The sequence below is a fragment of the Pipra filicauda genome, unplaced genomic scaffold (genome assembly GCF_003945595.2).
Source record: "Pipra filicauda isolate LSUMZ 115617 unplaced genomic scaffold, ASM394559v2 scaffold21_size4447388_pilon, whole genome shotgun sequence".
NCBI lineage: Eukaryota > Metazoa > Chordata > Aves > Passeriformes > Pipridae > Pipra > Pipra filicauda.
This window is the reverse complement of record NW_024104332.1, coordinates 1,655,574-1,677,573: the sequence shown is the minus strand read 5'-3', so window position 1 is coordinate 1,677,573 and position 22,000 is coordinate 1,655,574. Positions and strand designations below refer to the sequence as shown.

Genomic DNA, 22,000 nt, shown 5'->3' with positions numbered 1-22,000 from the left:
CAAAGACACATTTTTGTAGACTTATGAAAATGAGTGAATCACAGAATGGTCAGGCCTGATCCTCCCTTCTCTCCCAGTTTAGCTTTATTATTATTTGTAGTAAAAAAAAGCTACAGTCGTTGGAGAGAAACAAAACAAGATGGTGTGCCCTTTTTCATACACACATAAAAATCTATACATCTGACATAAACCAGTGTACAAGACAATTGCCACATAAACCAGCTGTCAAAGGGGATATATCACGACTGATCCTTCCTAATTGAAAGCTTAATGCTGTTAAGAAAGGAAAAAAAATGGGAAAAGCTCAATGAAGTATTTAAGCAAAGAATTTTTATACCCCTTATTGTGCACGGTATACCAGGTTCATAAAAACCCCAATCTTCCTTCAAATAATCCACCACTATTACAGACAGAACTAAGCCTTGACAGACACAGCCTCAGCCTACTGTCAATCTGAATCCTTCACAGATATTCAAAATTTGAATTTTGGTTTGGGTTGAATTATGGTTCCATTTACAGATCACACAACACAACTGTAAACCTTGGTAGGAATGAAAAGGATGGCAAGAACACTGTTTCCTTTATTTTTCTTTCTAACTAAACCAGCAGATTCAAAGATGGTGTAAGTGATGACCCTGTAATTTTTAATGTTACTTGCTGGCTGGTATCTCAGAAGCATGTGTTTTTCAAATGCATGGGATTATTCTTTTTTTAACTCCCTATTCCCCTCTAATTTTAATCTGGAGTTTTAAGACTGCATTGTTGTCAGTATTATGTGTTTACTCCTGATTGGGACAGAACTGTTCAGAAAATATTTGGAGTAGCTTTCTGTCAAACTATCATTATTCCAAGTTAAGAAAAGGGCAGCAGCATCATGAAAGCAGTTGGTGCCAGGTGCTGGATTGTTATTTTCCTGAAACAAAAATTTCTAACCCTTTCACAATCCCACTACGTATTTTAACAGTTTGTTTTGAAATTTGAAAATACTGATCTGCAGCATGAATGTCACAAGCAGTGGTCATGAAAACAGAAACCTAGCGAAGCCCCTTTCTTTAGGAAAATCACTATAGGACACCTGGGAAGTGTCAGAAACCCAGAACGTCACTGCCTTTAGTTAACACATGACGGAGTTATTACAGGCTGTGAGCACATGTGGAGGGATCTGAGGGTTGGTGCTATGCACTCATTGTTTTTAAGGCTCCTGAAATGCAACTCAAACTTCCCTCACCACAGGAGAAGGCAGGTAACACAGTACTTACGCGGGCACTTCTTGACGCAAAAAGCACCATAGGTGTACTTGGCATTGTGATTGTGCTCCAGCTGGAAGGTTGTAGGGTTGTATACAAAAGTCTGGGGGCACTGCGTGACACATGCACCACTGTCATTGAAATTCATACAGGCCTGCAAAACAAGGGAGACAAAAAATATTAAATTAAATCATATAGCTGCTTTTAGGTTTTTTTAGGTTTAAAAGACAGGCTTGCTGCAACATAAGGCGTGTGATATATAGTTTTCTAACCTTCATTTTGGCTACTTAACATTTCTTGCTAGGATCTTGGCAAATACATGACTTTTCAAATTAAACAGGTTCAGTGAGCCTCCTTAATTTGAAACATTAACTGTTACAACACTTCCTACAAAAACAAAAAAACGTTGTGGTTTGTTTCATAACTACTGTTACTACTTGCAATCAACTAATTCACAACTTGATAGCACATTCTGAAACTGCCAAGAGTGAGCAGCTATTTATCATAGTCAGTCTAAACAAATGCTAATGACTTTTTCAGAGGTCCAACCTTTAGATTCCTTACAGCATGAGTCCATCATCCAGCTGAAAACTAAAATTCCCAATTAGAAAGCAAGAGGGATAAGAACTTCTTTTGAGCTAGCACAGGAGGGGGTCATTTCCCTAAGTGGCAAGTTTAACAGGGTCAGTTGCTTCACACACTGAGAAAAGAAAATAGGACTTAGAACCACTTAGCATTCAAGCTCTGCCATGCACAGCTGACAGAGGACAGGACCCTGACAAATGAAAAGGCAAGTGTGTGGATAATGGAAGTAATGGTATGCAGGGAAAATAATTGATCATGCAAGGTTGATAATTAGTAATAGAAAAAAAACCCACTGATTTTGACATTCCTTATCACTACATATCGTGTCTATGGTTTTAACCACAGATTATAAAAAAAGTTGGAGCAATTTTCACAAAGCATACCGTGAATGTCACATTTATATGAATATGAAAGCTGTAGCCTGGCTTGGATCCCTCTAGCAGTTTAAGCAACCACTGTTACTCGATAATGGTTTCTCAATAACCTGTCTTCCAGGTTGTTTCAGAAGTGTTAGTCTAGGAATGAATCTTTCTGGTGCTTTTCCAGGTTTTAAAAAATGCAGATTGTTTTGTATCTTTAAAGAGTCAACAAGTATACCAACACGTGTCCTGTTCCCTCCCCTCCAGGGCTGGGACTGAAAGAAAAATGAAAAAGATTTCTCTGTTCTGTTGCTTTTACTAACAGTTCTTATCTCCATTCAGACTGAGGGAGATTACTTGTCCTGTCAGATTTCAGAAGGGAGAGGCTAATAATGCACCCAAGGACAATATATGCTGCTGAAAAGGACAAGCAGGGGGATCCATGATGAAGGCACTGTCTGAAGCAAGCTAAGCCAAACTGCTGATTCTGTCTTTTCTGGTTCTTTAAAATGCCTATTGCAAAACCTGCCAGTTTTTCACAGAAACAGATTTATTTATTTTTTTTTTCCTTACAAAGATAAATACAGTCAATTACTTTACTCAGAACTGGATGGGAAGTCCACCCAACCAACAGGTGTTACTTTTCTGGTTCCACTGGGCACTCAATGAGGCCTTCCTATGCATTTCAAGTTTTAGATCTGTTTTGAATCCAAGATGAGAACATCTTTAAAACTTTGCTTTAGCATGTTTGATTGTAGTTATGTCAGATGATGATTACTGTCTTGCTTTTAGAACTGAATATGCAAATGATTGTATGGCAGCATATGGAGGAGGATGGATGAATTTTATCTATAAATATTAAAACCATATTTACAACAGGATGCTGTTGCAAGCTGCCATAATACACTAAAGTATTTTTAATGCTTCATAAACTGTACTTTTGCTTATATACTAATTTAGTTTGTTTCCTTAGCCCATTTCTTACATATTGGCTTAAAAGGTACTCTATCATTTACATAACAATTCTCTGATAACGGTTTAGCAAATGCATAAAGCACACCAATACTCTTTGGAGAGATGGCAATTCTCAGCAAAAACTGATCTAGAAGATTTTGGAACTTTTAATTTATTACTAAAACTCTTTGTATACATTTGTAATTGCTTCAGTAATATATGCAAATTTCTAGCATTCTGTGCTAAACACCACTAATTTGTGAATAAAAGCACAGGGAAATGCACAGGGAAAAAACAAAGTTCTGTGTCTCAGCTGAAAGTTAAGAACAGTTGTCTATAGCCTAAAGGGTTACACTTTTCACCCACTGTGTCAAAGCAAGTAATGACTAGTCCTGAAAATTGCCAGACCCCTGCTGAATTTCTCTTACATTGCTCTGGGGCCAGGACTGAACGAGAATAAAGCCCTGGGTGCTTCTCTGCTGGATCAGAACAAACATGCTAGTTGATCTTTAGCATACATATTTCCATGACTGCCACAATTCAGGGAGTCTAACTCCTTTTGTTGCAGGCTGCGGTACTACACAACTTACGCTGCCAATAACTTGTCCTTAACCTTTGAAAATGGGCATACATCAACACATCAGCTTTCAGAATGTTCCTCAACACTCATATGGGAACAATAACTGCATTTTTCCACTTCCCTTTGCCTATTTAGATTGTATGTGACACGGGAAAGAATGTTATTTTCCCATCTCTCCAGTCCAAAGCCAACACAGAACTTCCTACTGAGCACTGGATCAGCCATACCGCATGTGCTGAACACCTACTCATGCAAAGCCACAGAGAACAGCTTTAGTAAAACCTGTTAACAGTGGCCACCACTGCATTCCATCAGGAGCCAAAAAACAACATTTAGAATGTGGTTTTGAAGTACACCACCTACCACTATCAAATGATACCTGAACAGTGAGCAAGTCTCAGGGCCAGCCATAGAAAGATTCATTTTTGCTTGTTCATTATCACTCGCCCACAGTTTCCAAACATTTGCAATTTTTCACACTCTCCTCCCAGTCCTATCTGGAAAAGTCAATTCCCTAGATATTTTTCTCTTCAGTCATGTGAGTACCTTTGAAAATCCAGTTCTCTGTGAATGTTCTAGCTCCAGGCTTCTTTAGACTTAGGTTTGCTTTCCCCAAAAACAGTAGCAAAATGTGTCTCTGCAACCCAGTGTGACAAGCTACACATTTTTCGAGATCAGAGTTGGGTTTTAAAGTTGCTCTTACAAATAAAGGACTACAAACAAGATAAATTTTTCTAAAGGTCTGTATGTTCAGATTGTCTGCTTCTTTCAGGAAAAAGTTACCCATTTCCTCTTTCCATCTGAAGTACCTGTAGCAGCATGCAATTGAGGTAGAACATTTTGGAAACCACTTCCCTTCCATCTCCATGAAGAAGGATGCCAGGTAAAAAAGCTGAATTTGAATGAAATCTGGCAGTAACAGGGAATGCCTTTCACAGAGAAGCTAAATTGCATTCTTGACTTTCATATGAAAAGCACACATAGCAGTAATAAAAGCAATGCTCAAACGTAGTGATAAATACCACTAAAAATCTCCCACCACCTCTAAAAGTTAATTTTGGAAAAGCAAAAGATAAAAATCACAGAGATTAGCATATTAATGGTTCCAAATCTGTATTTACAAATCTCATGAGTCTGTTAATGGGTAATATTAAGTAGATAAGTAACGTTAATACAAATACGAAAAATATTAAATGCTAAAATTCAGCAGTCTGAAGCTGGAAGTGTGCATGCCGGACATTAAAAGGGACAAAGCTGTGCCTTTCAGGGACGGAAGCATAAAGAACTTGCAGCGTGACTGCCGGGAAGAAGAAAACGAGGAGTGTGACACGTACAAAGCAATCGGTGTCCTTGGGTCCGGAGCAGCCTCCCGCGCACTCCCGGTGGCAGCAGTCGCTGACGTAGGGCCCGTAGCACCGTCCATCACACTGCTCCGCACACACTGTCTTTGTTACTAGGGAGAGGCAGGAAAAATCACCATGTCAGGTTCAGGGCTAAGCAGAGAGCTCTTTAACTGCACACTGAGGAAAACAACAAACCACATACTGGAAAAACCCTCAAGTTTTAAGATAACAGCTTCGGTGGTATTGGCCACTCGTATGCTCCAGGATACCCGCATGATACCCTCTTTAGGAACTCCATGTTGTTCCAGGACTGTGGAGAAAGTATTTTCAAAGTGTGTGCTCTTATCCCTGGAAGGTCAGGTGGAATAGTATTTTCAAATCATTAGTTTTTGTAAACAGGATACAAAAACCCCCTCACAAAACACAAGAGCCTAGTTCCATGTGAGTTTTCCCCACGAAGAATTGCAACGCTGAGTAAAAGAGTGAAATTCAGAGTGGGGCCATCAATGTCTGAGCCAAATGCTGCTCTTGATGGCAATGAGTTTGACAAATGGTAACAGGACAGACAACAACCTTGGAACACATTTGGAAACACCACTTACCATTCTATGTAACACAATCCTGTCTTCATTCACAGGGAAATAACTATACCTACCAACTGGATTGTAATACTACACCATTGTACCTCAGGGCTTAGTCTTGTGCAAACAATGGTCTAGGAGTGAAGCATCCTCCTTCCCTTACTTAGCTATAGCTGCTATCTTAATTTACAAAAAATAAATTAATATTATCCAAATGACTATACCGACCATCACCACCTAGAGAACACCAGGAAGCTGTGCTGTCAGCTGTCTTGTGATAAAAGCTGGGATGTTACGCTTCTGAAATTAACTTTTAACATCTATTTTGTTAAAAGCATTTAATTACTTCTCTACGAAAAACACTTTACAGGAAGTAAGAGAATGCAAAATTCCATACAACTTTATGCTCAATTCTATTATTTAATGTATTGGTAACTCCTTTATAAGTACTTTCCAATCCAAATTCCCTCCACTACTTGCCAGAAATACTTAAGGTAATGCCAAAGCTTCTTGCTGTGCACAATATTTATTTAGGACATAAAAATGTAAATAACCAAAAAGAAGTGATTGTTTATAATCTATAGAATAAAATTATGCACTATTAGAGGAATTCCACCTTCTTTCCTTTCAAAAAGAACCAAGAGCATTTCTCACACCAGGGCTGGTCTGGAGGAACATGGTCCCCTTGCCAGCAAAATACTTGAGAAGGATGCCTTCAAAAAACATATTCTGCTTCTGATGAGGCACAGCTCAATGAGGACCTCTACCATGCTGCTCAGGATAGGGAACACTGAATTTTCCTGAAGCAAAATTTACAATTACAGCAAAGGTCTGTCGCTCTTCTCCTTAATTGTCTATTTTGCTGGGAAAAGAAACAATGCCATCAGAAATGCCAACATTTTATTCTAGGAAGAGGCTACAACATATCATATTTATCTTCTGGTTCACTGCATGCCATATGTGCATTGTAACTGCTATTGAGGGTCCAGAACTGAGGAGGAACTGTCAGGTATATCTTCAGTGGCACCACACATCGTGACAGAAATGAGCTCAGTGGGCTCTGAATATTCTTAAGGACTCATATCTAAGACAGTCTGCAATGAAGGGTTTTTCCCCAGACAAAACAAATACAAGGCAATTCTATGTATAGTTTGAAGTCCTGAAACACTCTGATTGCTCAGATGTCAATAAACATCACTCGCCAGTTCAGCTTCATACAATCAGTGCCATGGGGTAACCCCACAGAAAACGTATGTAGCTGCTCTGGTTTAAAAAGACAAGAAGCTTTTTTCCCCAGACACTTTCCTCCAAAGGCAATCAATTGATTTTTATAGCTGTGACTTAAGACCTTTCCAAAAGGTCCTCACAGCTGAGGGCCCAGGTTTCAAATCAGATTTTATGAGGATCACCACAACTACCTACTGACCCTGTGGATGCCTACTGACCCTGTGTGGGATCCCAAAGATTCAGAGGGTTCTGCACAGAACTGTGGCAGTCAGGGCCAGGACCAAAGGACAAACATTAAGGTCTTGAAAAAACATTCCATGCATTGGGAGAGGTTTCTGTAGGAAACTCAATCTCTACCAGTATTTCACTGCAATATAGCAATAAGCTGTGCTGGGGTTGGAATGAGCAGCAGCTCATATATGTCTGCAAATAACCAGTCTCCTTTATTGTTTCCCTTAATCTTTAATTATGTCAGGACACTATAAATCTATGAAGAAAAAAATAGGAAATAACTGAAATCAATGAAATAGTGTTATGAACATGTAAAGTTATTAGAGAAATACAAGGGTTTTAATTAAAGATGCTGGCTTCAAGTAGCAATGCTGGGTTACCCTGATTGATCCAAGCTGCTGGTTCAGCTCTTTGTCTGCCCCACAAGACTTTCACTCACCTTTTGCTGCTCTAATTGGGCACTTACTGCATTGGCACCTTCTCCTCAGCAGCATCAGCTGAACAAAGACTGTATAAATACAATTATGCTCAAACCAAACTTCTGTACACACAGAGAGTCATGGAGCACTTTGCATTTGCTGAATGTTTAATGTTTCAGGTTTTATTTACAGGCTATTTGTCTTTTTCCTCAGTTGGGTCTATATTTTAATTTATATTTTTCTCTTTTGTTTCAGTTACATTCCTCTTGGACAAAGTGCATAATCTGTCATTTTAATAAAGTACTCAATTTGTAAAAGTTTCAGTTTTCCACCGAAAACTCTTAGTAGACACCAACAGCAAAAATAGTAACAACATAACCACAGATTTTCAAATTTGATTAGTAACTTGTAAAAGCTTTTGCTATTATGATTTTTTTAAAGTGGTTGACATTCTACTCAGTGGGTGCCCAAAATTCTTTGAAAAACAGATTCTTATTCAAAGTATTTTCACATTATCCTTTCCTGACACTGAAACAAATAATATCATCTAGCTTTCAAATTCTCCATGCTAACATTTACTAATATTTTAATTATAAAAGCAAAATGGATTGCTAACTGTGTAAAACATTACCCTGAAATTCTATCTTCCTAACAGAACAGCTTAGTTTAAATTTCCTATTAGTTGCCTTCTTAAATACATGAATTTTCTCATCACATTTAGAGAGGCACTAGGACGGAGTTAGACGCAGGTGGTGTTTCAGACAGAGCTAGAAACACAGAGACATTGCTGGAAGGCAACATAAGCACCTAAGTAGATGATATTCATGAAAAACACAAAGGATTTTGATTTTTTTCCATATGTAATTTGAAATGAAAGACATGGATTAAGATCTTTCATTTTTTATCCTTTCCCAGGAAAACAATTTAAATCTTATCTTGGGACAGGGCTCATTAGAATACTTTGCCTCAGTGACTCAATGAAAAAAATGAAATTATTAAAATGCAGACACACCTCTGAGTTGTTTCTAGGAATGAAACAGTTTGACACTGGGATGCAATACTGCTGAAGTGTTTTCCTACACATGTTTGAAAGACGTGCATTCCCAAGGTGATGAGGTTAAGGTATACACTGTGTTTATGATACCATTCATCCTCTCTCCAGCTTGTATCTAACAACACCACTTAGGAGCTTGAAAGCCAGGCATGTCTTTTCAAGTCAGAAACAAAGGCAGTGAAAGCATAGCCCCACTTGCATTTTTATGTTTTGAGCCCCTACTCGTATTCTCATTCTTTGCTTCACATGGTTTGCAGAAAAACACATCGTGAGCAAATACAAAGAAGAAACGTACTTTGCCAGCCTTTCCCTTCAATCCTGCTGTTTGCCCAAGGTGCAGTGAGGTCATGGAGGCAAAGAGGAAGTATATGATATAAAACTAACTCCTGACAATCAGAGGCTGCAGAATGGGCTTGAAGGTAAAAGGCTGTAGAGTGGCTCTTTCAAGTAGAAATGTGTGATCTGCATACGTCCCTGAAACTCCGATGGTGTACGTCTTTCCATAGTTTATTACCTTAAACCTATGTTGTGCCTTAGCCTGACCTCACTATTTGAATTTGAGAGGGCAGTCACTGTGAAAGGAGAGATAGCTGTCACTCCTGGAGCAAACCTTCCGTGCAGCTCTACTAAGCTTCTGACTTCACAGCACTGCAGATAAGTTTTTCTCTCTTTGGTATTACTACATTAATCCATCAAATCAGTTCACTTATCTGAGAGCAGTGCTTTGTAGAGGCTGAGACTACAGTAGCTGATCCTGCCACATGGACTTCTGCAGCTACACAGTCAGACTTGCCATAAGCCAAGGCCTGAGCCAGGATCATAACTGCCAAGATTTAAACTATTCTTGGATAAGCTAACCACATAAGGCCTGAATAAATCTCCTTAAGTTTGGATGGATCACACAGCTTCTTACAAAGTTACTACTTTTAATAGACAAACAGGCCTCTCATTAAGGCAGAGAAAAAAACCAGCATTAATTAATTCTAACCATGATATAAAATAATTTGGTCAGCTAGGGTTTAAGTCCCTTTCCGTTGTCTACTTCAGCACATAGCCTTGCATGTACTTCAGCCTCCCAAACGTAAGGAGGCTTTCTGAGCACTGATTTCTTTGGGGCTTTCATACAGACCGTCAGCAAAGGAAGGAGACATCCTAGCTCAATTCAGACAAATAATCTCCTTAGCATCACTGTACCTCGCTCGTTACACCGTTACTCCTACAACCTGTCCCGAAGGTTTTTTTAGTCACACCTGCAGATAAGGCACCGTATGAAAGTAATATAAGAACACGTTAACTTTAGCAGAGCTGTAACTGTCATCAGCTTTGCCAGCAGCGTCAGCTGATGCTCCTGAAGGAAAAGCAGCGCCAGGCAGGGTAGCAGAGCCTCTGCAGGTGTGCAGCCCTGTCACCTGTGCCCCTTGTATTGCCACAGACAGGAGGGCAGCTTGGATTGTCTGCTCCTACTCACTCATAAAACATTCATGTCAAGCTGTTTGCCATTTGTAATTTGTAATTTCCTCCTATCTCTTGCTCCAAGTAGTCAAAAAAAAAAAAAAGCATAGCCACACTGTTCCTAATATGTCCCACAAAAGAGGCAGATGACATTGGGCCATCATCAGCTCAGAGTTAGTTAGTGTGCTCGCTTGAGAGTGGTTAATTTGGCACAATCCCTTCCTCCTATCTACAACTCAGCCAAGGAAACAAGCACAAGCTGGAGCAGTGTTCTCTGGGGGAGCTACCAGCAACCATTTCATTTCCCAGGAAGAGTGACTCCAGTAAACACAACTGATTTCCACCCTCTTGTAAGGGGGAAAAAGGAAAAAAAACTGTAGGAAAAGGCAGCTTTCAATTTTCTCCTCTTTAATATCTGCCAATATTGTGACTGCACTTCTAGCTCTTTAGTGCCTATCTGAAGAAGCTGAAAGCACACAAGGAAGAAACTCTCTTTTTTTTAATTCATTTTAACGCTCTCTAAATTTAATAGGACAGACAGACATTGTGAACAATCCTTCACTTGTTACTTCCTTCACAAAAAAACTATTATTCTCTCTTTCAATGCAACTCAAATACATTCTGAAGTTATTATAAAAAGAACAATTCTGCAAGATAACTACTATTCCCAAGCTCCCACTGAAATTAACAGAGTATTTTGGTATCAGGAACTTCGCAGTGTCAGGTCGTCATTAAAGATCTCCAAATCTGCCTTGTAGTTTTTTCTGTTCTTGCAGTATTCATTTCAGGGTATTCCAAAATAACCATCAATATTCTCAAGAGCCATGCTCCATGTTGCCAACAAGAAGTGAAAAGAAAATTCAAGTTGGCTTAAGTGGTCTTAGAAAGCACAAGGGAGGAAACAAAGAAATAATTCACATGGGTAAAAAAAAAAAGCAGATTGTCTGTAGGCACAAACATACGGAAAAAAATCTTATATATTTTAGAGTTATACTAAACTCAGAATTTATAGTATCCTTTCACAACTGGAAAAAAAAAAAGTAGAATCTCTCCTACATCATTTTCTGACTCTTTTTTCCTCAGGCTCACACACTTACAGGTCTGGCAGTGATTCTCTGTGGGTCCCCAGCATCGGCCTGTGCAGGACTTGTGGCAACGACCACCTGCAGAACAGACAGAAAGACAGAGATTAGAAATGTGGCTTCCTTTCATTCCTTTAACATCCAGCAACTGACAAAGAGGAGGGTCCATCTTGCCTTTGGAAGGTTTTTATGTTTTCCCAAGGTTGAAACAGTGCCTGTAAAAAAGGGCCAGCTGAATAACCAGAACTGGTGTCAAACATATGTGAAATACAGCTACTTATCTAAGTGAATTATACTCTGAATACCTCTTTGCTATGCATAATGACTGGGACATTTTAAAACAAAACAAAAAAAAAGATGAGCAAGTCTGGAGGACTGAGGAACAATTTCATCACCCACTGTTGCTTTCTACAGCCTATATGAGACCTGCTGATTCCTTCACAAGAGAAGAGATGGCTGTGCTAGAAAGGACATACAGCTATCTAGCTCCTGTCCAATGTCATCTGAACTATGGGGTGCTACACTCAATGCCTTTGACTGAAAGCTACCCCTTTTCCCAAAAGGTTTGTATAGTCTGCATGTCCAATATTATGGTAAGGGAAATGTGCCCTATGCAACCTCTTAACTGGTGAGCCTAGCTCACAGGATTTAGAGTTTTCTGGCTGCTGTTTCTTTAGTTGCCTGTGGTTGTGTTTGAACCTGAACATGATGCTCTGCATCATCTTTCCACATGCTGACAGGTTTAGTCCCTCAAGAAAAAGAACCGTGGGTGCTTCCACTGCAAAATACAGCTGAAGGAGGAAGAGTTAGCAATGGGAGGTTTTAGAAACTACCTAGTAATTACTGACTGATATCTGCTTGGACAGAAGAGGGAGCAGAGTTCACATCTCCACATCATGGCAATTGGAAAGCAAACAGAAGAGCTGGCACATTCTCCTCTGGCTGCATCTTACACCGTTTGAGAGAACATTCAGAGAGTCCCACACCAGTCTGTGCTATGAATGAATGGAGATCTCATTCCACAGCTCCCATCTGAACATGGCCAGAGCTCAGTCACGCTCCTGCTCCTAGTGCTTCTCCCTCCTGAATGTCAAATGCTCCTAGAACACACAAACAGAGCCTGTCTTACTGCACCCTGAGCCCCAGATGTGGAAGGGCCTGAGGTGCAGACAGCTAAGCCTTTACCCCAGCCAGACTTGAAGGGATGAGCCAAGAAACCCAACACAAACATTATCGAACACTATACACAGTTCTTAATGCTGCAGTTTTGACCATATGAACCTAACCCTGTCTTTGAATAAACGTTTATTCATCACTGAATACTGTTGAGATGCTATTATGTGAATTTCCACACGGCCTGATGGGAGACAGTACTGGAGAAAGTGCAAAATGTCTCTCACCTAAGGTTTGATCACCTCAAAGGAAAACACTGCTCCTCTGCTAGCAGTGTGCTTATTCCTGCGAGATGTTACAGAGCCGAGCAAACCCGCTGTAACAGTTCAGCAAAGTTGGACTTTCTGTCACTAAATTTCCTCCCTCAGCATTCTTGGCGCTACTGATGATGCTTTATGGTAATTACCACACTGTATGCCAACTACCTTGTTAAAGCTACCAGCTCCTTGTTGCATTCATGTTCATTTAAAGCAATTATACTTGGAAAACATTGTTGCTGACATCACCAGCACATAATTTGCTGTCACATTCTACCATCTGTTTATTTAGATCACAAATGTACTATAACTACATAACACAAACTCATTCTGGCTGACAGGGAGGGCACTCCATCTGGCATGAATAATGCAACTTTAATCAGTAATAATGATTATTATGATTATTAAGAGACTACTGGAACCCTGCGCAGAAAGCAAATACATCCACATTAATTTATAAGAATGGAAGTTTAAAAAGAAGGTGAGGTAAACAGCAAATTAAAGGAAGAATTTTAACAGATGAGGCTTGATAAGATACAGGTTGTTAGTTCATTTCGGTGCTTGCTCAACAGAATAGAAATGACCTCCAGGAAGTGGGTTTTATAAACTAGCTATTCCTGATCAACAAGAATGGGACAGAGAAAAGGCACAGCCCTCACTCTGTGCTTGGTCTCCATCTGAGCCAGAGCACCCCTGCTGGGGACAGCTCGGTAGGAATCACCACCCACAGACAACAGAGTATCCTGTTGAAAGACCCTGTTTTATGCCCGATCCTTCCTTGCGATCCAGTCTCATGCCCCTCTAGCTTCAGGGGTCTGGAGTTTAGGGATAAAGCCAGAAGTCTTGCAGCTAGATACAGCATAAAGCACTGCACTGATCACTTGTAACCACACATTCCTGAGGCAGAGTAAGGCAGCAGTTTGGCTGCTTCTTCCCCTTTCTGTCCCTGGATTCCACCCCCTTCCAAAACCTACTGTATGTACTGGACTTTCCACTGTAATATGTGTTGTGGGATAACACAGAAGAAACTCAACATCCCTCTAAGTGATCCCTAACTAGAGAGTCTGCCCACACTTCTGTAAAAGCTACACTTAAAATACAAATCTTCATATTTGAATCTCCTGGGTGCTGAGCTGATACTCGATACACAACCAAAAATTTATTCAGCTACCTCTATCCCTCCTGGAAATAAAAGCAATTCAGCATCTTCAAAATATAATTTTAATTTTTTTTTTTTTAACTTGCATGCCTGCTGCCTGGTACATGACTTTGTTTGGCAGTGTCAGATGATGATTTGCATTTAAATAGAGATATTTAACAATAAAGCAAGAAAAGGCTGCCAGTTTCCCTTTTTCTCACTGGGAACTCAAAGTGTCTGTTTCATTGTTTTCACTTTTCTCAGCTGTACAGACACAATGAGGAGCTGAGCTTGTAGTCAGCACACCTCTGAATTCAATTGTTACGTGTCCTTTTGAAGGTCAAATATACTGAGAATTAAAAATAAAACCCAAACTCCCTCCAAATAATGTGACTGTATTGATTTGGTTGTTTAAAAAAGAAAAATAACTTCCTTTGCTCTCAGTATGAACTGGTTCAGATTCTGCTCTCACATCCCTCAGTATTCCACCTGGTTTTCCCACTGTAATAAGGACAGATTGCTACCCATTAAAATCAGCTCTGCAAATCTAAGACAGAAATAGTCCCATGGAAGTCAACATAAGCAGTCAGAAGCATAACAAGCATTCGTGTGAGGAGCAGGTCTCACAATTAGATTTATATGTCAGGCTTAAACGATAATAAATGTATTGGCCCTAAGGTTGACAAGGCCCTTGAAGGAATTATACTACTTCTCACAGATATTCCTGCATGTATTTCTTTAGATTTTGAGATCGTAGTGAGCCAACAGAATTGAGATAAAATAATCATGAAACCATTCGTGGCATAAAATAAATTATTCCTGTTATTCCTTGTGTCTAAAGTATTTTAAATCCCTCCAACAGATTATGCTGGGTTGGAAGGGACCCACAAGGATCATCAACTCCAACTCTTAGCCCTGCACAGGACCAGCCCTCATGCCTTGTGCCTGAGAATATCATCCAAATGCTTCTTGAACTCTGTCAGGCTTGATGCTGTGACCACTTCCCTGATCTGATGCAGGATCTGCTGCTCAAGCTGGATCCCTACAAATCTAGGGGGCCTGATGGGATTCATCAATCCTCAAAGAGCTGCTTCATCACAAAAGCTCTCACAATGATTTTTGAGCAGTCTTGGGAATCCAGAGAGATCCCAAATGACTGGAAGCTGGCAAACATTGGTCTGATTTTCAAGAAGGGCAAGAAGGAGGACCCTGGAAACTACAGGTCTGTCAGTGCCTGGTAAAGTTATGGAGAAGATTATTCTGGGAAGTATGGAAAAACACCTGAAAGACAACACAGTCATCAGTCACAGCCAGCAAGGCTTCATGAAAGTCCTGCATATCAAACCTGATTTCCTTCTCTGACAAGGTAACCCACCGAGCTGATCACAGGAAGCCAGTTGATGTAATCCTTTTGAGGTTTCAGTAAAGCTTTCAGTAGTGACTCTCACAGGATCCTTCTGCACAAAATGTCCAGCCCAGAGCTGGATAAACACATCATGTGGTGGGTGAGCAATTGGCTCATCAGACTGGCCACCTGTCACTATGGGGTTCTGCAGGGCTCCATCTTGGGCCCTGTGCTCTTCAGCATCTCACAAATGACTTGGACGCAGGACTGGAAGGGACACTGAGCAAGTTTGCAGATGACACAAAACTGGGAGGAGCTGTTGACTCCCTCGAAGGCAGGGAGGCCCTGCAGAGAGACCTCAACAAATTAGAGGGCTGGGCAATCACCAACCATGGGAAGTTCAACAAGGGGAAGGGCAGGATTCTGCACCTGGGATGGGGCAATCCCAGATGTATGGACAGACTGGGGAACGAGGTGCTGGAAAGCAGTGCCAAGGAGAGGGACCTGGGGGTCCTGGTCAATGGCCAGTTGGCCCTGAGTCAGCAGTGCCCTGGCAGCCAGGAGGGCCAACCATGTCCTGGGGGGTATCAGGCAAAGCATCGCCAGCCAGTCGAGGGAGGGGATTGTCCTGCTCTGCTCTGACCTGGGGCGGCCTCACCTGGAATATTGTGGCACTTCTGGGCACTGAAACATAAAAAAGATGTTGAGCCATTAGAGAGCATCCAAAGGAGGGCAACGAAGATGGTGATGGGCCTTGAGGGGAAGCCATGTGAGGAGCGACTGAGGGCACTTGGTGTGTTGAGCCTGGAGAAGAGGAGACTGAGGGGAGACCTCACTGCAGTTACAACTTCCTTGTGAGGGGAAGAGGAGGGGCAGGCACTGATCTCTGCTCTGTGGTGACCAGTGCAGAACCCGAGGGAATGGCCTGAAGTTGTGTCAGGGGAGGTTTAGGTTGGATATTGGAAAGAAGTTCTTCCCCCAGAGGGTGGTTGGGCACTGGAAGAGGCTCCCCAGGGCAGTGGTCACAGCACCAAGTCTGACAGAGTTCAAGAAGCATTTGGATGACACTCTCAGGCATAGGGTGTGACTCTCGGGACTGGTCCTGTGCAGGGCTGAGGGTTGGACTTGATGACCCTTGGGGGTCCCTTCCAACTCAGCATATTCTGTGATTCTGTGAACATACACCAGAAAGAGCTAAAAGAAATGGCAAACAATAAAACTGCAGAAGTGTTCTTCCTTTTCTTTTGATGTAGTAGAGAGTAAAGAGGGTAGAACTCCTTCCCGTGATTTCCTCTGCTGGTTCTGGTGGCAATTGGCAGAATCTAGGAACTCTTAGCAACAGTAAAACAGCTCATCTGCAACAACTCACCTGTGGGCTCCATTTACAATCAAACAGGAATTCAAAAATTAGCTGGAATTTGAAAAAAAAAAAAATCTGCCAGGCACTACCTTGGTCCATTCACTCAATTCTTGCATGTTAGTGAAGGCACATAAGGGAAAAACTGTCTTTTCCAAGTGAGATAAGGAAGGAAAGAACCTAGAAAAATCTCCTGCCCTGGTTAGAGATGGGATGCTAGAGTAGATTTCTGCTCCTGAACAGTAGCATTGTCTTGCATGCACAATGACAGTTTAGAGGCTTTCATAAATTTTACAGGTTTTGTTATGAAATCTAAGTTAAGAAAGAGTAGATTCCCACTGGAACGAGAGAATTAATTTTGCTTTGGCAAATTGCACACAGAAACCAATGTTTCGTCTCCTGGGCTTGTCTTCCCTTGGCCAAAACTACCGCAACAGATCTTCATTATGGACTCTGGTGCAGAGCATCATTGTAGTAATTTCCAGGATAGAGTTTTATTTGTGGGAGATGCTTCTGCTTCCCCAGCCAGGGAAAGTCACCAGCAGAAAATGCTTGCTCACTAGCCTGGGAAAGACCAAGGTTACTTCACCCTTGTGCTTTCCTGTGAATTGAGAAGGACTTTCCTTTGACTCCAGACTGACTTTATTATTTCAGGAACAATAAAACCGCAAAGGATTAAGTTACTGACAAGATAAGAAAAATGAATTCCTCCTCTTTGCTCTAAGCTCAGTGTCATACAGAGAAGAAACACTGCTCCTTCCCCACCAGCTATACCAGCTGCCTCGAGCAGACCTCTCTTGGTAGGAGAAGGAAAGCAGAAAAAAGAGAAGAAATGGTCCCACTTTGCACAAAGCTTGCATTTACAGATGGTTTCTATGAGGTTAATAAATCATTAATCAATGTTAGCATCAGCAACACATGGCTACTGAAGTGAGAATAAACACAGCCAAAACAAAGTTGCTTAGATGGTTACAAGCCATTGTAGAGAAGCAGCCTCTTTACTAACCTAAGAGTCTAAAGTAATTGATTAGCTAAAAAAACACCTATAAATCATTTATCAGCTTCTGTAAGCTCCTTATAAACTCATCCTTCACCTAAAAAATTCACACCTGCAAAAACACTAGAGCTGTTGGAGATGTTTCTAGACATAACCAGCCTCAAGGTCCAAGAAATTCCAAGTATACACTGGTAAGAGTCCCAGGCTATTCTTTGCATTGCTTAGGTAGGACAGACAGTTTAAATACACTTGCATGTTGTTTTTCTAGGCAGCTAAACTCCTTAGTTCTATGTATGAATAGATGACAAAATCAAAATATAATTTAAACACTGCAGCATAGCATTAACAGGAATTAAGGATACTATTGTTGTGATGGATTGTTCTGTCTTTATCAGGCTGTAATGCTTTCCCTGTCCTTGTCCAACTATTCCTGTTGTCACATTCATTCATTCACACTTCTTTGTTTGGTAAAATTCATTTTGCATTTCCTACCTGCCCTGTGCTAGCCTTCAGATCTCTCCTATTGATTTGAAAGTTAATTACCTAACAGTCTCACACTTCTCAGGATTTCTTTACCTTATGGCAGGAGAGACACATGTCGCAAGAGAAAGTAAAACTTACTGTAAAAGAAGAAAATGTTTTATAGAAATATCTAGTGCTTATTTTTTTTCCTCTGTGTAGAAACATTATGGGGTACAGAAATCAAAGGGCCAATTTCTCTACTGCTAACAAACTCTGTGGCTTTCACTCATGTCAGATGAATCCACCTCGGGATGTATCACCAACCAGTTTTCCAACATAGTATTAGTCCCATAAAATTCAGGCTTTTCTTTAACAAGCTGCGCCCTCACTGATATTGTTACTTTTATTGTGGTAAATGGCAGCACTGTAACTGACCTTTCTCTCTCTCCTCTCTTTATCTTTGCTTCCATCCTGAAGTCTCTTGCCCAATAGAGATATACTGTGCAAATATTAACGGGATCCCTTTGCAGGGAAAACTCACATAGCATTTAAAATTCACATCAAATAAGCACTTACACTGTTGAAAAGCACAGCACCTTCTATGGATCCATCCATTCACCATAAGTCAAAGTTTCCTCGTGCCCACCCCTAACGGATGCATCCAGTGTTCAGGGACCACTGGGGCCCAGAAACAGCAAAAGCAAACTTGCTAACAATCACTTCCAACAGGGACTTTCAACTCTGCCATTCAACTCCTCTATCTTGCCCTCATCTTCCTCAGTAGATAAGAAAAGAGATGCACATAAATGGAGAGGGACTCAGGCACAGGCAGCTGAAAAGAAACTGGCATGGGAAATAGGTCTGGGAAATGAAAATAATCCAAGAGATATGCCCTGAAAGATAGGCACGGAAAGAGATACGGGGACAGTGCAAGGGAGAGGGAACGGAGATAAAACTGAACCAGCACTGAAGAAAACAAAAACTGAATACCAGAGAGGGATGCATTTCCTTGAGTAATGTGGGATGGAGACAACCCTTGTGTGTGCACAGGAACCAGGCATCTGTTGAGAACTGTGAAATTACAGAGTATTGCTAGATACGCTGGTGGCAGACAGTTTTGATTTTAAGAGAGATTGGCCACCAGAGGTAAAGGAATAAATGGAAAGTCAAGAAGAGCATGTCAGCAGCATTGAATGGGCTCGGGCTGGTGGATTCATATCTATCGCTGACAGCTCTGAGCTGATAGGAAGCTCACTGTAACATTACTGCAGCTGCTACAGAAAAATGTCTTCAGGCCACAGTAATGACTACAGAAAGGGACTTGAGGGGGGTAATGAAGACACTGGTTATTTTTCTCTGTCTGGAACAGACAGCACTGCTAAGGCTGTGTGACTCGATGCATTAATTGGGGGTTTAGTCATCCACACAAAATAAAAACCTTCAGATATGACACAGTCTAAAATTTTACACTGATTAAGCAATTAGGAGCTATTAATTATCACTGCTTATAGCTGTTAGCACAGAGGAATGTAAGTGAATTCCCCCCACTGTGATGGTGAATTAGTTCCAATCAGCATGAAATGCCTTCCTGAACATGCACACAGGGATCCTGAGCAAATGGGGAGACACAGCCGGAAGGCTAAAACGATAGGTCAAGTCATACCTGCTGCTTGGCAGGCTCATCAAGAACAACAAGCCCTCAGGAATCTTTCCTTGTAATCATTGTTGTTAAAAAATTATACTCCCCTCCAGTAAGCCATAGCTAAGTGCTCATCCTCACGCACTACAGCAGGGCCTCTGTTCCTGAGCAGCAGAGCATCCTGGGCTCTGCCTAACAGGGATTTACACTGGGCTCAAAATGGAACACCCTCCCTCATATGGACCATCCTCAAAGCACACAAATCACAACCCCAGACCCCTTCAACATACAGGGTTAACTCTTGTTTTCCCTTCCCTCTGAGCAGAAGGAGAAGGTGATATCCCACCATCTGTATGTTAACTCTCACTTAGGAAGCAGGGTTATGCATCCCACTTTCTCCTTTGCTTGCTGCAATGAAGACTCTCTCCTCCCGGGTCAGCAACCCAAGAAACAGTCTGTAGGCTGTTGTCTGGAAGGGGAAAGCACAGAGCAGCCATCCCTTCCAAAGACAGCTCTTCTGATGACACAGGAAGCTCATCTGCCCTGAAGGGAGAGAGCTGGACACAGCATGCAACCGTTCTTGGGTTCTTGCTCCACAGCACAGTGGCTGTGTTCACTGGAGAGCTGTGCATCAGTGCACCCCTAGGACTATTTTTGTATTTAACCTGATGATTACTTAATACTCAGAATGTCAACAGAAGTAGAAAAAAATCCCAGCTCAGATCAACTTGGGGCAGTTTCCACAGGGAAGTGGGAGACAGGACATACAGATCGGAATGCCTTGATGCAAGGTAGAAAACTGAACCCTGCTCCCCCACATCCTGGAGAACTGATGAGCTTCTAATGTGTTTCATAAAAGGGGAAAGAAGTCCTTCTGACTGAGGAAATTTGAGTGCAAGCAGAAGACAGGTCTGTGAGGGGAAGGCTCTGCAGGTTCCAGCAGATAGAGAAAAAACCCCACCATCCTCTATGCCTTTGCATTCATCTCAGTATTACCCCTTGCATGGGGACGTCTGGCAATGCCTACATTTCCTAGCTAAGCAGCAGTTACTGCAATGCCTAACAGTGACAGCCATATCACTCCTTGCCCCAAGGACACTGCCCTGGCACTTTTCACTCTGGCTCACAGCAGCTGGGGTTTCTGTTTGGTGTGACAACGTGTGAAATCAAAACCGACAAAAAAGTCAACAGGAACAACTCCTACTGACCACAGTGATCAAATGGGCACCCACAGCAGTGCCTGGAATAAATCTTGAGCCAGGTACCTGTCCCTAGGAGCAGCAGCACTTATTGTCTGATGGATAACTTGGCTGAGAACTGAGGGATGCAGGTACAGGTTGCTTTTTTGGACATAATGTGCAGTGCTGAGAGAAAAATTCCTGTACTGTTAGAGAATATTTTCAAAGGAGGCTTTCAACAAACTTGAAGACACACTGAAAACTAAATGCTATAGCTGAGGGTGTTCTTGTGCTTGTTTAATAGCAACTCCTCCACCGTCAAACAGATCAAGTCAGTCTAAACCACATAAGTCAAAATAATGTCCTGTTATAATGTTCCTGTAATGCAGCCAAAGCACTAATAAAGTTCAAACAGAGAGGCATACAGTTTTCATTTTTTAAACAAAGTAATAACCTCAAAGAAAGGAAATGAGAAGTTGAAATTTAAGTGGCTTTTAAAATTCATTTTACTCTTTCTTGATGCCATGTAGTATTCCTAGAGTCTGGCTGGGTGTATTTAGGAGTGCCAATGTTTTCACCAACTTTTGACTCAATTAGATGGAGATAGTAGAAAGGAATTCTCCATTCCCATGAAATCTGGACTCCAGTTTTAGGGAAAGTTGGAATAAGAATCATAATGGGCCTATTCAAAATATATCTTTGGCTATTTGAAACAAAACTGATTATTACAAAATACTTGGACCACAGAAGCCCTTTCTCTGTTGGAAAATAATGCCTGGGCATATACGCTGATATTTAGATTAAGTCTTTGCTATACACAAATATTCAACTAAAATAATCATACAAACAAATTTCACTCTGCAATTTCCCGGATAATATTCAGTTATCAGAGATCTGCTCAGAGGTGGACATTATCTGACTATCACGTAGGTGTAATATGATGCATTTGGTGTGAAGTTGTTTTTATAAGTGTAGTGGGTTTCTGTGGTTAGGTTTTGGTAGCAGGGGGGGCTACAGGGGTGGCTTTGGTTAGAAGCTGCCAGAAGCTTCCCCTGTCTTGTTGAGCCAATGCCAGCTGGCTCCAGGACAGGCCTCTTGCCGCTGGCCAAGGCCGAGCCAATTAGGAGTGACAGTAACGCCTCTGTGACAACACAGTTAACAACAGTTGTTCTTAAATAACAGCACTGGTTGTGGTGCAGTGAAAAATTCCAACCAGGGAAGAGTGGAGTGAGAACATGGGAACAACAAGATAGAGACCAAGGTCAGTGCAGAAGGAGGGGCAGGAGGTGCTCCAGGCGCCGGAGCTGTGGCCCCTGCGGCCCGTGGTGCAGACCATGGTG

The 22,000-nt window shown here is 41.4% G+C and overlaps 1 protein-coding gene across 4 annotated transcripts in view; it reads right to left on the bottom strand.

The window, feature by feature from the left end:
* ERBB4 (erb-b2 receptor tyrosine kinase 4) overlaps positions 1-22,000 on the bottom strand; it is a 605,247-nt gene that overhangs the window by 169,765 nt on the left and 413,482 nt on the right. For all 4 annotated transcript variants that reach the window (XM_039381400.1, XM_039381402.1, XM_027735643.2 and 1 more), the window contains exons 5-7: positions 11,130-11,195; positions 5,060-5,178; positions 1,260-1,401 (exon numbers count right to left, since the gene is read on the bottom strand). In XM_039381400.1, coding sequence (XP_039237334.1) covers positions 1,260-1,401; positions 5,060-5,178; positions 11,130-11,195 — 327 coding nt within the window. The remainder of the gene's footprint in view (positions 1-1,259; positions 1,402-5,059; positions 5,179-11,129; positions 11,196-22,000) is intronic.